At 44.9% G+C, this 17,058-nt stretch overlaps 1 protein-coding gene across 1 annotated transcript in view; it reads left to right on the top strand.

Annotated features, from left to right (window-relative positions):
- LOC140482695 (immunoglobulin superfamily member 2-like) overlaps positions 1-13,786 on the top strand; it is a 77,367-nt gene extending 63,581 nt beyond the window's left edge. The window contains exons 6-9 of the mRNA XM_072580218.1: positions 4,710-4,845; positions 8,355-8,398; positions 9,421-9,455; positions 13,377-13,786. Of these exons, the coding sequence (XP_072436319.1) occupies positions 4,710-4,845; positions 8,355-8,398; positions 9,421-9,455; positions 13,377-13,493 (332 nt within the window). The 3' untranslated portion in view covers positions 13,494-13,786. The remainder of the gene's footprint in view (positions 1-4,709; positions 4,846-8,354; positions 8,399-9,420; positions 9,456-13,376) is intronic.
- Positions 13,787-17,058: the final 3,272 nt, after the last annotated feature.

Genomic DNA, 17,058 nt, shown 5'->3' with positions numbered 1-17,058 from the left:
CACTCGCGGGTTCGAGTGGCTGTCGGAGGAGAGGGTCGTGGTGGCAAGGGTGACCAGGGTCGGGGATGTGCTGGGTGCCGGGGGCCTGGGCTGGACGCTGCCGCAGGACATAGCGAGCAGGGCAGCGGTAGACGTCCGGTACGTGGCCACCGCCATCCGACGCCTTAAAACGGCGGTGCTCGGACCCGACGTAGTGCACCAGTTGGAGGACGCTCAGGTGTGCGGTGGGATCCCGTCCGCGCTCACCCCAGCCCAGATGGAATTTCACATTGGCCCCAGGGTCGCGTACTTCCCACGGGAGCCTGTGCCCCACAACCTGAGCCGCCTCCGGAATTTTAACTTTGTCCCTTTTAAGGATGTAAAATGGAGGGCCCTGTATAGACTGCTGCTGCACACCGTCCACCTCTTCTCCCTCATCCACCGTCCGGACACGCCTTGGCGTGCCCATTTGCCACCGGGCGGTGGGGATCCTCAGTGTAGGGCTCTCTACACGGGAGTCCTCCCCCTTTCTCTCGGGGATCTGGGGTGGAGGGTGCTGCACGCAGCGGTACCTTGCAACCGCAGATTGCGGTGGTTCACGGACTCCCAGCCCAACTGCTTGTTCTGTGGCGCTGTGGAGTCCGTGGACCATGTGTATATTGGGTGTGGGCGTTTGCACTCCCTTTTTGATTTTCTTAAAAACTTCCTCCTCTGCTTTTGGTTGCACTTCAGTCCCACGCTCCTGATCTTCGGGCACCCGGTACGGAGGAGGGAGGGCAGGTCTGAAGACCTCCTCGTGGGTCTGCTCCTGGGCCTGGCCAAACTGGCCATCAACAGGTCCAGGCAGTGGACCATGGAGGGGGTCGTTAGGGCCGACTGCCTGCCCCTCTTCCGGGGTTACGTTAGAGCCCGGGTGTCCTTGGAGAAGGAGCACGCGGTGTCCACCAACACCCTGGAGTTGTTCAGGGAGAGGTGGGCATCGTAAGGAATTGAGTGCATTATTTCCCCCAACTCTATTTTGATTTAACCCGTGCCCTCCCCTTCACTGTTTGATCACACAGCATTGCCCTTTGATGTGAGGGGCACTGCTTGTCACTGGCCACTCGGGTGTTTCCTTTCTTCCTGGTGGTGGAAACAGAATAAAGATAAAAAAAACCAAATGTTTCTTATTCATGTACTAATACGAATATCTTTGAAACGTTGCAATTGTATCCGTAGTCATCACTTCCTCTGGAAGTTCATTCCACACACTCACCCTTTTCTGTGTAAAGAGTTTGCTTCTCATATCTGATTTGAATCTTTCTCCTTTCACCTTAACAATGTGCTGCCTGGTCTTGAAATCCCCCACCTTAGGGAAAAGACACCTGTCATTCACCTTATCCTTGCCCTCACGATTTTATAAATCTCTATAAGGTCACCCCTCAACCTCCTAGGCTCCAGTGAAAAAAGGTCTCAGCCTATCTGGTCTCTCTTTATAAATCAAATCTGCCATTCCCAGCAACACCCTCGTAAATCTTTTCTGAATCCTCCCGAGCTTGATAATATCCTTCCTATAACAGGGTGACCAGAACATCTTGAATACTGTGTGCGCTCTAGTCTCCTCATATAAGAAAATAAATGTATTGGAGGTAGTTAAGAGGTGGCTTACTCGACTGACCTCAAGAATAAATTGGCTATTTTATGACAAAGGACTAAAAAAAGTGGATTTTTTTTCCACTTGAAATCCTGGAGAAACTCAGCAGGTCTGGCAGCGTCGGTGGAGGGAAAAACAGAGTCAATGTTTTGAGTCCAACATGACTCTTTCTTCATTCTACAGAAGGGTTCCTGGAGCATAATATTAACTCTGTTTCTCTGTTCAACGATGCTGCCAGACCTGCTGAGTTTCTCCAGCATACTCTGTTATTTGTCAGATATCCAGTGTATGTAAAATTTTTGCTTTTGTTTCCACAGAGTTTAGAAGAGTGAGGGGGATTTAATTAAAGTGCATAAGGTTCTGAATGATCTTGACAAGGTGGATGTGGAAAGGATGTTTCCTTTTGTGGCTGAGTCAAGATCTAGGAGACATTGAAGTAAAATTAACTATTGCCCTCTTAGGGCAGAGATTGGGGGTGGGGCACAGTTCCCTCCGACCATTGTGTGACTTTGGAACTCTTTGCCTGGAATGCAGTGGATGTGGGGGGTCACTGAAATTTCTTTCAGGCAGAGGAGGATCGATTCTTATGAGGCAGGGAATTTTATGTTATCAGGAATAAATAGAAATGTGGAATTTGAATCACAAACAGATCAGCTGTTGTATTAGTGAATGGCCTGTCCTGTTCCTATTTTGTGCATTGGCATTCCTGTATTATTCCACAAAACAGTACTATACTCGTGTCGATTCAGCTTTTAATAATCAGACTCAGACAGCTGCTTTTCATCGATAACATTCCAAAGATTGTGATAGCACAAGTTCAATCTGGGCGCAGGACCTTTCAGAGACAGCAGACATGGTCAATGAGCTTCCCATTGGTTGACCTGCCTCCTGCCACCAATGTCACACCAATCCGTCTTGCTGTTTCAGTGCAAAAGAGAGAAATAGCAAAATTAAGAATCTTGATTTTCTGCTCCAGATTACAACTGCACTGTATGATGCAGCCTAGTGGATAAATATTAGGTTTAGGGAAATTAACAGGAATTAAAATGTATGATAATGCTGCTCCTTTAACAAGGTTATGTTGTCTTTGGGTTTTTTTCAGAGGGGTCATTAAGACAGATAGGTCTGGGTTTAGCTACTTGAAGGAGCTTTTAAGTGTTTTTTTAAAAACACATGGACAATGAAAGGGGAGTGGCCCGTTCTCTCAGTTCAGGGTTTGGTTTGGGCTCAGCAGTCTGGCTATTTTATTTGCAGCTACTGGTCAGGTTTTAGCTGGGAACCCAGAGAGGCTGCTGGACCAAAAGAAACAGTTCCACGTTGATCCCCTCTCTCTTACATCTCTCCTGTAAGAACCTGAATATTGTGCTCAGTAGATTTAGATTAGATTAGATTACAGTGTGGAAATAGGCCCTTCGGCCCAACAAGTCCACACCGACCTGCCGAAGCGCAACCCACCCATACCCCTACCCCCTACCCCCTACCCACTACCCCTACCCCTTACCCACTACCCCTTACCCACTACCCCTACCCCTTACCTAACACTATGGGAAATTTAGCATGGCCAATTCACCTGACCTGCACATCTTTGGACTGTGGGAGGAAACCGGAGCACCCAGAGGAAACCCACGCAGACACGGGGAAAACGTACAAACTCCACACAGTCAGTCGCCTGAGGTGGGAATTGAACTTGGGTCTCTGGCGCTGTGAGGCAGCAGTGCTAACCACTGTGCCACTGTGCCCCCATGCCCCCTACATAATTAGATTCCCTATAGTGTGGAAACAGGCCCTTCGGCCTAACCAGTCCACACTGACCCTCCGCAGAGTAACCCAACCAGATCCACTTCCCTCTGACTAACGCACCTAACACTATGGGCAATTTAGCATGGCCAATTCACCTAACCTGCAAATCTTTGGACCGGAGCAAACCCATGCAGAATGTGAAAATTCCACACAAACAGTTGCTCAAGACTGGAATTGAACCTGGGACCCTGGTGCTGTGAGGCAGTAGTGGTAAGTGCTGAGCCACTGTGCCGCCCTATTACTGGTCAGCTCCGTATAGAAAAGATGTGGAAGCTTTAGAGAGGGTGCAGAGGAGATTTACCAGGATGCTGCCTGGACTAGAGGGCTTGTCTTATGAAGAGAGGTTGAGGAAGCTGGGGCTTTTCTCATTGGAGTGAAGAAGGATGAGAGATGACTTGACAGAGGCGTACAAGATGTTGGGAGGCATAGATAGAGTGGATAGCCAGATACTATTTCCCATGGCAGAAATGTTTATCATGAAGGGGCATAATTTCAAGATAATTGGGAAAAGGTTTAGGGCAGATATCAGAGGTAGGTTCTTTACAAAGAGCATGGCAGGTACGTGGAAAGCACTGCCAGCAGTGGTAGTAGAGTCAGTGACATTAGGGATATTTAAGCGACTCTTGGATAGGCACATGTAAGGTAGTACATGGAATTAAGTGTATGTGAGTTAGTCTGACCTTAAATAGATAAAAGGCCAACACAGTGTCGAGGGCTGAAGGGCCTGTACTATGCTGAACTGTTCTATGTTCTATGAAATTACCTTTCTGCCAAGGAGTATTTATGGGAATGTTGCTGGTATTCAGAACAGCATCATTCTGTTGCGATAGAGTCAATTTGGGTTTCAAATAGTTATATTATTCTAAATTCTGTTTTCTTGTGTTTGTGTATGAATAAATGCTGTTTTGTTTAAAACTGAATGATTGGGCAGCTGCATCACTCCTGGTATGTCCACTTTCCACCTGTTTGAAAAAACGAGAAAAGTTAGGGTCTAGGCTACTTTCTTGAAATATTTTGAGGAGGCCTGGCCTGGTCCATAACAAATGTAACAGTTCCTTTGAAAGGCAGTGGTCACCAACAGCAGTTTTTTTGTCCTGTCTGTTTCTTAGTGTTGTCCTCCTTCTGTACACGCCCCACATGTGGTACATCCCTCAGGGCAGTCCTATCCACATGAGAGAGAGCTCTGCTTTTCCATCACTCCTGTATGAAGCTGGCTGTTCCAAAGGACAGATATCCATTGGCTAACTTGATTTGTGTTGCTGATGTTACATTAAACCTTGATTTTGGTATTTTACAGAACAACCTGGAAATTGGTTATTAATGATCATCATTGGTGCCACCCTGGCATTTGTTCTCTTACTCTGCATCTTTCTCATCGTACTTCTTTACATGAAGAAATGGGCCTGTTTTCAATCCCTATCAAAACCAGAAGGGTAAATACAATCGCATTCCCTATCTCACCGGATTATAATCTTGAATTAAATATTGATGGGTACATGGATGACATCAGCACTTTGGCAACGGTGTCAAAGACATTTTCCCACTTACAGGAGCCTAATGAATGTAAACTTACCCAGACCTATGATGCGCTGCAATTTTTCAGATGGCTATTAGCGTTTTGAATTTCAAAACATGTGTCTATGATTTCTGGAGTTCACCATCAACTTCTCTATCAGTTTTTTCCCCTCTTTCCCGGCCCTCTCTATCCATCTTTAGAACCATCTCTTCTGCATTATTTTTATTCACTCACAGGATGTGGGTCTCACAGGCTGGTCCAGCATTTATTGCTCCGTCTCTAGTTGCCTTGAGAAGGTGGTGATGAGCTGCCTTCTTGAGCCACTGCAGACCACGTGCTGTACATAGACCCACAATGCCCTAAGGGAGGGAATTCCAGAATTTTGACCCAGCGACACTGAAGGAGCAGTGATATATTTTCAAGTCAGGATGGGGAGTGGCTTGGAGGGGAACTTGCAGGTGTTCCCATATATTAGCTGCCCTAGTTCTTCTACAATCTGCAAGGTGCTTTTTAAGATCACTGTAACTTTTTTGTGCAGACAATGTACAAGAAGGAATTTTACACATTTGTAATCCATGGGAATAAACAATAAGCATGATAACAAGTGTCCAAGTAACAAACTGTTATTCTCAGCTCAGTCACGGAGGTGAGCTGTGATTTCAGTTGGAGCCACTCTTGAGGAGGTGTTGTTAATTCCTGATGTTTGGTTTTTGGGAGTTGTGACTGGTGATTGTTTTGTTTGAACATAAATTCTGATTTATAATTTTTGATAGACTGCACCAAACTATTTCTCTATCATGAGTTTGCCAAAGTTGCTGATAGCATTAATGGACGCTAGACATTGTACACTGGTTGATCAGGAGCTCCTGTTCTGATCAACATTCAGAACAGTGCCCAGCAATTCGCTGCTGTTTCCGAAGTTTTAATTCAGCCCATTGTGCTGATGCTATCTGAAAGTGAAGGCAGTCTGGGAAGATGACTCCTTCGGCACAAATGGTGCTTTCTAGGAGCTCCTTCATGACATTATCACAACAACCAGGAGAAAGGTCACAGCAGAATGAAGCAGTCCATCTATATTCCTGACCACATCCACAAGGCAACCTTGAACAACACTGATCCCGGCATTGACTCAACTTTCAGAAATTCTTGGGCTGTTAGAACATAGAACATGGAACAGTATAGCGCAATATAGTCCCTTCAGCTCTTGCTGTGCCAATCTCTGAAATCAATCTGAAGCCCATGTATCCTGCACTATTCTATTTTCATCCATATGTTTATCCAATGACCATTTAAATGCTCCTAAAGTTGGCCAGTCTTCTACTGTTGCAGGCAGTGCGTTCCATGCCCGGACTACTCTCTGAGTAAAGAAACTACCTTTGACATAGAACATAGAATGCAGTACAAGTCCTTTGGCCCTCAATGTTGCACCGTCCTGTGAAATTAATCTGATACCCATCTAACCTACACAGTTCCATCTGTTCTATATCTATCACCCCTCAATTTATAGCTATGTCCCCTCACGCTAGCCATCACCATCTGAGGAAAAAGGCTCTTACTGTCCACCCCATCCACCCTCTGATTATCTGATCTGTCTCTATTAAGTCACATCTCAACCTTCTTCCCTCTAATGAACACAGCCTCAATCCCTCAGCCTTTCCTCATAATTTCATCCCTCCATATCAGGCAACACCTAAGTAAATCTCCTCTGAACTCTTTCCAAAGCTTCCACATCCTTCCTATAAAGTGGGGACCAGAACTGTATGAAATATTCCAAATGCGGCCACACCACAGTTCTGTACACTTGCAGCATGACCTCATGACTCTGAAACTCGTGACTAATAATAAGAACTAACACACCGTAGGCCTTCTTAACAACCTTATCAACCCTAGCAACTTTCAGGGATCTTTGTACATGAACACTGAGATCTCTCTGCTCATCTACACTACCAAGAATCTTACCATTAGCCTAGTACTTTGTATTCCTGTTGCTACTTCCAAAGTAAATCACTTCACACTTTTCCACACTAAACTCCATTTGTGACCTCTCAGCCCAGCTCTGCAGCTTATCTATGTCCCTCTGTAACTGACAACATCCTTCGGCACTATTCACAACTCCTCTGACCTTAGTGTCATCCACAAATTTACTAACCCATCCTTCTCCACCCTCATCCAGGTCATTTATAAAAATGACAAACAGCAGTGGCCCCAAACCAGATCCTTGCGGTACCCCACTAGTAACTGAACTCCAGGATGAATATTTCCCATCAACCACCACCCACTGTCTTCTTTCAGCTAGCTAATTTCTGATCCAAATCGCTAAATCACCCTGAATCCCATGCCTCCATATTTTCTGCAATAGCCTACCATGTGGAACCTTATCAAACACTTTACTGAAATCTATGTACACCACATCAATCGCTTTACCTTCATCCATATATTAGGTCACTTTCTCAAGGACCTCAATAAGGTTTGTGAGGCACAACCTACCCTTCACAAAACTGTGTTGACTATCCCTAATCAATTTATTCCTTTCTAGATGATTATAAATCCTAGCTTTTCCAATTCTTTCCAACACTTTACCCACAACTAAAGTAAGGTCCACTGGTCTATAATTACCAGAGTTGTCTCTACTCCCCTTCTTGAGCAAGGAGATATTTGCTATCCTCCAGTCTTCTGGCACTATTTCTGTCGACAATGATGACACAAAGATCAAAGCAAAACATTCTGCAATCTCCTCCTTAGCTTCCCAGAGAATCCTAGGATATATCCTAACTGGCGCAGGGGACTTATCTATTTTCATACTCTCCAGAACTGCTAACACCTCTTCTTTACAAACCTCAATCCTCTCTAGCTTAGTCTCTCAGCTGCTAACATTAAGTTTTGGTGTATCTGAAGAAATTTGTTGGTCACACTCAAATACATCCTTTCATGTCTCAAGTCATTTACAGAAAAGAAGTAGGCTATTCTTCCCATCACATCCATACTAGCTCAATGTGGCTCAATCTCATCAATGTAACTCCCTGCTCTGTCCTATAACTGTGCAAGATCATTTCCCTCAAGTGCCCTTCTAATCTCTTTTTGAAATCATTCATTCTCTCCCCTTCCACTCTCCTCACAGGCACCCGTGTTCTGGTCATTCCCACCCCTGGTTACAGAGATCTTCCTCAGATCCACTCTGCTTTTCTCATCCAAATCCTTCAATATGCACCTGCCAGTCCTTGTTCCATCAGCCAATGGGAACAGCTTTGATTTGTTAAACCTAAAGCTATCATGATGGGAGAAGTAGGCACCAGTCGGCACCTTCCAACATGTGCAAGGTTTATTTGACAGAATAACGGGCTTTCTCCATCACTTTGACATTCTTTTCTCCTTCTGCAGTCCTGATATTAAATCATTGACTTTATATTTCTGCACCATATCAAACAGGACCTCTGAAGAAGAGCTTAATACAGTCTATGCAACAGTCAGTGGTAAGAAAACAAATTCAAATCCACAGTAATGATCATTCCAGGTGATATCGATTGCTTAATATTAATTATGAAATATCAGTAAAATGGTTTTTCTGCCCAATGTTATTTTCAAGCACTCATCTTGAAGACATCAGACAGACAGTCGTAGAGGTATGCTCCCTCTATCAGGCCACAGGAATATGCCTAACCCTGAGATTGGGATGGAAGTCATCAGTGAAACAAGTCTGCTTCAGCACCTGTAGCCAATCATTTGTTAGGATCAAGGATGAGGGACCGAGCAAAACTGGAGCACAGAAGGAAGGGGAAGACCATTCCTTTTCAAGTGGCTCTCCCAACAGTGCAGCAGTCCCTTAGTACTGACCCTCTGACAGTGCAGCAGTCCCTCAGCACTGACCCTCTGACAGTGCAGCAGTCCCTCAGCACTGACCCTCTGACAGTGCAGCACTCCCTTAGCACTGACCATTCGACAGAGCAATGCTTCCTCAGTACCGACCCTCTGACAGTGCAGCACTCCCTCAATACTGACCTTTCGACAGAGCAATGCCTCCTCAGTACTGACCCTCTGTCAGTGCGGCACTCCCTCACTACTGGCCCTCCAACAGTGCGGCCTCCCCCTCCCCAATACTGACCCTCTGTCTGTGCGGCACTTCCTCAGTACTAACCCTCTGACAGTGCAGCACTCACTCAGTGTTGATCCTCCGACAGTGCAGCACTCCCTCAGTGCTGACATTCTGACAGTGCAGCACTGCCTCAGTACTGACCCTCTGATAGTGCAGCAGTCCCTCAGCACTGACCCTCTGACAGTGCAACACTCCCTCATTACTGATCTTCTGACAGTACGGTAGTCCCTCAGCACTGTCCCTCTGACAGTGCTGTAGTCCCTTAGTATGGACCATCGAATGTATAGCTAGTCATCAGACATTCAGTATAACTCAATATTTTTGTCAACGATCCTGTTTTCCTGTTATTATCAGCCAGAAATGACAGTGAAAATAAACTTGGAAATTCTTATTTTCTTTCAGAAAAAGTGCAGAAAAACGAACAGGCCCCTACTCCAGTAAGTATTGAACATAAACAGTTATCATCCTGTTACCATCCATTACAGTTCTCTCTCTGTAACCCTGTTTGGTTTGCCTTCATTCTTTTCAATGTTAGCTGTGATGTTGTGAAGGAACCACTTTTACAGGGAAACAGTGTGTGCAGGTATTCCAGTAATGGCGCTGAGTTACTATTTAACCTCCGACAGCTTGGATCGAAGCACACATCACAGGATTACAGAATTGTTACGGTGCAGAAAGGGGGCATTTGGCCCATTGAGCTTGCTCCAACTCTTCAAACATGCGTCATTACCAAGTGCTGATCAGCTTTCTAACCATACCCTTTCACATTATCTCAAATAACCATCCAGTGCCTCTCTAAGTGCCTCAATTGAACCTGCTTCCATTACATTTCTAGGCAGTGCATTCAACACTCTGGTCACGCATTATGTGAAAAAGTTTTTTTCTCTTTCAATCTATGCCCTCCCATTCGTGATTCTTTTATGAGCAGAAACAGCTTCTCCTTATCTGCTCTGTCCAACCTGTTCATGATTTTGAAATCCTCTATCAGATTTCCGAATTGTCTCAACTTCTTCAAACTGTCCTGATTGCTGAAGTTTCTCATCCCTGAAACTGTTCTTGTAAATCAGGAATGCTCTCTCTCTCCATTGCATTCACATCTTTCCTTTAATGTGACACCCACAACTGTATGCAATATTCCAACTGAGGTTTAACAAGTATCTTGTGCATTAATTATTCGGAATGGGGTAACATACGAAAATGAAAAGTGGTTAAGGTCACAACATTGAATATTATCCAGAAGGAGATAGATCTCATTCTTCAGGCTGAAGTGATCAAAGGCTATGGGGAGGAAGCAGGAACAGGGGACGGAGCTGGATGATCAGCCATGATCATGTCGAATTCAAGCCTTTGGACTGTTGGTCCATTCAAAGAGATCATGGCTGACCTGTATGAGAATTGTATTTAGCTGCCTTGATCTTGTCTAACACAAAACGAAGATCAGTGTCCATTTTCAAATGTGCCATGGACTTCCTGCTTTACTTTTTGTAGATGAAGAATTCCAGATTCCCATTCTACTAACCTCTATGGAATTGTTTGCTGACATTATCCCTGAGCAACCTCTAACTCCAGTTGTAATCTCATGGCTCCTGATTCTGGATAAACCTTGAGAGAGGGAGAACAAGTTGCTAAGGTGTATTGTGACTAGCTGTATTCTCTGGTCATGTGACCTTTCTAGTGTCAGGTGCGACCCCTTCCTTGATTGTGACCCACCAGTTCCATTTAAACCTGAGCCTCCTCCCCACTCCTGTGGAGCTGGTTGGAGTACCCCAGACCCTACCAGCCAGACCCTGTAAGTATTACTCAGTGATCTGCTGAGCCACAAAAACCTCGCTGGAAAGATCATCGCTTCAAATCATCAGGAAGCCATTCTGAATGGAATGATAAAATGCTCCAGTCCTGATCAAGGACCTGTAATATTTTGAATTTCGATGGTTGAGCTAGATCACTGTCTTCAATCGTAGACGCATAGAAAGTCGGAGCCATAGTAGGCCATTCAGCCCTTTGAGCCTGCTGTGCCATTCAAGATTATCATGACTGAACATCCAACTCAATCGCCTGTTCTCTCGTTTTACCATTTGATCCCTTTAGACCTATGTTTAGCTCCTTCAAAATATGTAATGTTTGGCTTCAACCACTTTCTGTGTTAGAGAACTCCACAGGCTCCCAACTCTGTGGGTGAAGACATTTCTCCTCACCTCAGTTCTGAATGGTTTACCCTTTGACTGTGATTCCTGACTGTGATTCTTGATTTGGACTCCCAGGTTATTGGGAACATCCTTCCTGCATCTTATCCAATCAAACTATTAAATGTTTCTATGACAAACCTCTCATTCTATGAAACTCCAGCAATATTGTCCTAATCAATCCAACCTCTCTTCATAATCTTGTTTGCTATGCTGTGTTCAAAGGCTTGTCTAATCATAAGTGCTACGGGTTCTAAACTTGAAGAGGGCCTTGCCTTAAACAAGGAAAGATAGTTTATAACATGATAACAATTGGTACAAGTTACACTGACCATCTTCAAGTAGTCTGGAACTAAGTGTGGCCCAACTGGGATCTCATTCAAGACTAATATTTTCTATCCAAGAATGTGTGACAAATGAGATTGGGTGGAGCTTAGTGCGATTGCAACATTAACTCTTTCAGAATCATTCCCTTATATTGCAGAGCAAGGCCTCTGAATTCTCCCTTAACTCTGAGGTAACTCTGTCTAAGGTTTGTCAAAGTTGCTTCCTCCTCCATCCCTGCTCTCTTCTTCTGTTGTTTGGTCCCACCTTATTGGTCACCCTGTTGGGAGGGGTTTGAAATGTTCCCTTTATCAATGTTTTTTCTTTATTCCTTCACATGAATGGAGATTCATGGGTTAGCTCAGCATTTATTACCCAATGCCAACACTGCGCACGGGAAAGTGGTGGAGAGCTGTGTGCGGAGCAAACTAGCACTGGGTGCCGAACCAAACATGCTCGGTTTTGGTGGAAAAGGTTTTGTTTATGTGAAATAGTTTATAATCAGTCTGCAGGTACAGACAGCCTCAGCCACAGATTGCAGCCAATGTCTTGCAACTAGAGTGTGTTTTCTCATGCCTTATGAGGTCAGGCTCTCGGATTTGATTTGTGTTGTCTATGGTTTGGAAAACCGAAGTTTAAACTATACAAGTGACTTTTATGAAGGAAGGGAATCAAGGATTATGAGGGAAAAGGCAGGAAAGTGGAACTGAGAATTATTAAATCAGCCATGATCTCATTGAATGGCAGAACAGACTTGATGGGCAGAATGGTCTACTTTTGCCCCCATCTCATGTGATCTGAAAATGGGAAAAACTTTGACCAGTGTGATGGAAAATTCTGAAATCCTTCGCCTCTTCTTCTTCATGCAGTGATTGCCTCTCTATACTATGCTGACTCCTTTCTTGCTCGAGCTCCCTGAATGGAAGCTCCTGCACAGTCCCCCTCATCTTCAGTTTACCCTCACCCTCAGTTTACCCTCCAGCTAGTGTCTTTTATCAGTATTTGGGCAAGCCACCTACAATGCACCTGTGGAGGACAGCTGAGAGCTCTCCTGAGCCTCCCCATTGCAGAATCTTGTCTGATGGTAGATGTTAATGTTCATGTTGGACACTATTTGCTGGATAATCCAGAATATGTGAGGAATTTCACTGACAGCCCAGTTCACCGGGCCTGTAGTGTGCTGTACTTGCCTTTACAGGAAGCTATGCGTATCGATACACAGGACCAATGTTCTTTGAAGCCAAAAGGATGCCCTTACTCTTTTATTTGATTCAAATTAGCAAGAAATGTGACATTCATGCTGGTTCATTGACCAGTCAGCTTCAACCTGATTGGTTTTAAATTTAACAAAGCCTGGCAGTTAACTGTCAATCAGTACCATTGGATATACTCTCCCTGACAACCCTTCTAACAATCAGAGTTCAGCACGCTCCTCTCCTGTAGTTTTAATATTGGATGGCATTATTTGTATTCTTGTGGAATGTCCTTATGAGTGCATTTGAACAGGAAACTTTGTTAAAATGATCTTTAATTAGCAATACGCAGGTTCCTTTACTGGCAAAATGATTATTTGAACTGCCCTTCCTCCATTTCAGTACCCCAGCTGGCACTGTTTCTGCTAGGAGGAAGGGCTGTAGGTTCATCAAAGAGAAGCTTCTGGAGCTGTTCAAAGGGCCTGTACCTTTAGCTGAAAGCCTGATGGGACCTTCACACCCAACGATCGGATCCAGACTTTGTCCCTGACGAGCGGTTGAAGAGTTTGTTCTCTGGTGCAGTATGTGCGGAGAGTGGGTGCAGAAGGGGCTTGATACTAGCTGTAGTAAAAATTCTGTATCTTCCATTGTGTTTCAGTTGGAGGAAGGGGAGCTGTATTACGCTGATATCCAGTTCTTCCGAAAGAAAACCGCAGGACAAGTTATGGTGATGACTGAGGAGTCAACTGAGTACGCTACCATTAAATATGCATAGAGAAGAGAAATCAATTCTTCTGCATGTGATGAGGAGCAGTGTTTGCTACCATTAACTCCAAAATCAGCAGCACCAGGGATAATGGGTCATCACAATCGCTTATTGATATTTCTGCTTGATAACTATTCCTGAATTTCCAGGGTGCAGCTTCCTGACAGATTGAAGTCTCTGGGCAGAGTCCATAAGGTGACCAGATTTTTAAGTGAGAAACCAAGATGAGTTTAACAGGCATGGGAAAGAGGGGCATCGCTGAAGATTAACACATTGGGTGACCAGTGGGAGGAGTCTCAAGGTTGGACATTGAAATGTGGGTGGGTGGGGAATGGGGGTGGCGGGGGTAATAGTCACATGATAACACTTTCCGGACTATCTCCAGCTGGAGTTGGTGACCTTCTACACTTTGTTTCTAAAAGGTCATCCACAAAGGGGCCTTTCGGTGCTAAAGACAGCTCCTTTGGTGTCCAGAACGAGGGCTCACAGTCCAAGGATATGGAGTAGGCAATTTAGGACTGAGATAACAATAAATGTCTTCACCCAGCGATTGGGAAGCCTGTGGAACTCTCTGCCACAGGAAGTGGTTGTAACTAAAACATTAACTATTTTCAAGAAGGAGTTAGACATATTTCTTAGGGCTAAAGAGATCAAAAAGCTTGGGGGAAGAGAAAGCAAAAACAGGATAGTGAGTTAGATAATTAATTAGCCATCTTCATATTGAATGGCAGAGTAGGCTCGAAGGGCTGAATGGCCTCCTCCTGCTCCTACTTTCTCTGGCAGGGGTGAGGTGAAGGCTGAGGAGAGAGGCTGAGTATTGGCAGGGGTGATACAGGATGCTGACCTTGAAAACGTTCTACCTTACTGTGAAGTCTCTTCCAGGATATAGGATTCACTGTGTACAGTGCTAGGTGAAGTAATGGGGGCTTCCAGGGAAAAAAAACCAATTATGTCAGACTGACTCTCTCCTAAGACCCAGATTACATTCTCAGCTAGGGAAGAGATGAGAACTGAGCTATTTGTACTATTTTCGGGAAATTATCAGGAACTCAGCAGAGTTTGAGAAACTGGGACAGTCCCTTTGAAAGCCTAGGAATCTGGTCACCCCATGAGCCCACTCGCCAGCAGCATTGTCTCTCAGGATGTGAGCTGAGCAGAAGTCAGAGAGACCTCCCCATTTCATTTAACTTAGATTCCTCCCCAAACTTAGCAGGAGGTTCTCCCTTGTTAAACTCAACAAAATTAAACTGTCCTGGTGACCAAGAACACCCGAATTCTGAACTCCCGAACCTCGTTCTCATACTTTCCCGCTGAAGGTTCATATGGACTCGTCTTCGTCATTTGAGACCCTTGCCTGCCTTGGATTTTGTCATTAGCAGGGAATCAATGAGCTGATTTGAGAAGACTGACTTCAGTGTCTCATGTAACTGCGTCGAACAAAACAAACATACTTTGGACCAGGGGTTGAACCAATTGGAGATTTATTTAAGGCATTTTAGAATGGCAGGGATTTTATTTTTATTCAAATGTTTAAAGCAGGACAGATAACTAAATAATTGTGTAAAATCAAAGTAAAAATACTGAAGATGATTTTAGTGAAGAGTGAAATGGAATGAATGCTCAGATAGAGCAGGAATCATTCTTTTCATGTGTTTGTGAGGTGCTTTTAACCTTTTGAGGTGTGTTGAAGAATGAGCTCAATGGAGGGAGTGAGTGGTCACGATCTGCAATCTTTACCCGCTCACCTCTCTCAATACTGAACACGAAACTCACACCTTTTATTCTGAAATTGTAAAATAGTATATTTTAGGAATCCATAATGCAAGCATTTACACATCTCCTGCAATTATTAAACAGCTTCATTATTTTAGTTTCATTTCTTGTAATTTTAATGCTCTCAACAAACTGAAGTATATGACTAGATTAGATACCCAAAGGAGGACTACATAGTTTGCCCTCATATCCAAGCTTACCCGAGAGAGGGTGAAATAAGGGCTGGGGTGAGGGGTGGGGGTGTTGGGTCGGGTGGGGGTGGAGTAGGGATTAGTGAGGAGAGTTGGCCTTTGACATAAGATTGAGTAGAACGTGTCTGTAATGTTGGGAGTGTGGAAGAATGCTGTTCCATCACATAATAGACACTGACAGGCTGCTTTCCCTCCTGGCTGCAGGGTGGGATGAAGTCAGGGGCACATATTCTCTGAATAAGGGGTTGATTATTTTGAATAGAGATGTGGAGACACTTCCTGACCAATAGCAAATCTTTCAAATTCTGGACCCCAGAGATCTGTAAGTGCTCACATCTTGAGCATATTCTAGATACAGATTTTTAGTCTCTCAGGAAGTTAAGGTTTCTAAAATTGTTATATTTTCATGCGATGTGGACATCCCTGGCAAGATCAGCATTTGTTGCTCATCCCTAACTCTTCTTGAAATGAGTAACATGCTATGTCATGATGGAGGAGAAAGTGAGGATTGCAGAATCTGGAGATCAGAGTCAAAACATGTGATGCTGGAAATGCACAACTGGTCAGGCAGCATCTGAGGAGCAGAAGGTTCGATGTTTTGAGCATAAGCTCTTCATCAGGAATGAGGGGGTGACCCAAGGATGCTGAGAGATAAATGGAAGTGGGGGTGGGGGTGGGGCTGGGGGAAGATAGCTGGGAATACAATAGCTGGATGGAGGTGGTGATAGTTTGGAAAGGAGGATGGAACAGATAGATGGGAAGGAAAATGGGCAGCTAGGACAGGTCAAGAGGACGGTGCCAAGTTGGAAGGCTGGAACTAGGGTGAGGTGGGGAGAGGAGAAATGAAGAAACTGGTGAAATTGACATTGATCCCATGTGGTTAGAGGGTTCCAAGGCAGAAGATGTGGCGTTCTTCCTCCAGGCGTCAGCTGGCTAGAGTTTGGCAGTGGAGGATGCCCAGGACCTGCATGTCCTTGTTGGAGTGGGAGGGAGAGTTAAAGTGTTCAGCCATAGGCTAGTGGGGTTTTTTAGTACATGTGTCCCAGAGATGTTCTCTAAAGCATTCCACAATTGACTCAGTGTTCTTGTTTTGGAGACAAAGTGTACAGTCATGGCAGCGCAGGCGGTGGAATGTTCCTCCTGCAGGATGTTTGAGGTAGGGGTGACCACCGATACTCCTGCCGACTTCGTCTGCAGGAAATGCAGTCAGATCCTGCTCCTCACCGAACGAGTTAGGGAACTGGAACTGGAGTTGGATGAACTGAGGATTATTCGAGAGGCTGAGAGGGTGATTGATAGAAGCTACAGGGACATAGTTACGCCAGAGAACAGAGGTAGCTGGGTAACAGTTAGAGGTGGGAAGGGGAAGAAACAGGCAGTGCAGGGTTCCCCTGTGGTCGTTCCCCTAAAAAATAAGTATGCAGCTTTGGAAACTGTTGGGGGGGACAGCCTTGCAGGTGTAAGCTGCAGTGAAGGTGTCTGTGGCGTGAGGTCTGGCTCTGAGACTCAGAAGGGAAAGGGGAAGAGGAGGAGAGCGCTAGTTATAGGAGACTCTATAGTTAGAGGGACGGACAGGCGGTTCTGTAGACATGGGCGAGACTCTCGGATGG

The sequence above is a fragment of the Chiloscyllium punctatum genome, chromosome 11, assembly GCF_047496795.1.
Source record: "Chiloscyllium punctatum isolate Juve2018m chromosome 11, sChiPun1.3, whole genome shotgun sequence".
In the NCBI taxonomy this organism is placed as follows: Eukaryota; Metazoa; Chordata; class Chondrichthyes; order Orectolobiformes; family Hemiscylliidae; genus Chiloscyllium; species Chiloscyllium punctatum.
The sequence above is the reverse complement of the archived record's forward strand: the minus strand, read 5'-3'. Positions and strand labels throughout refer to the sequence as shown.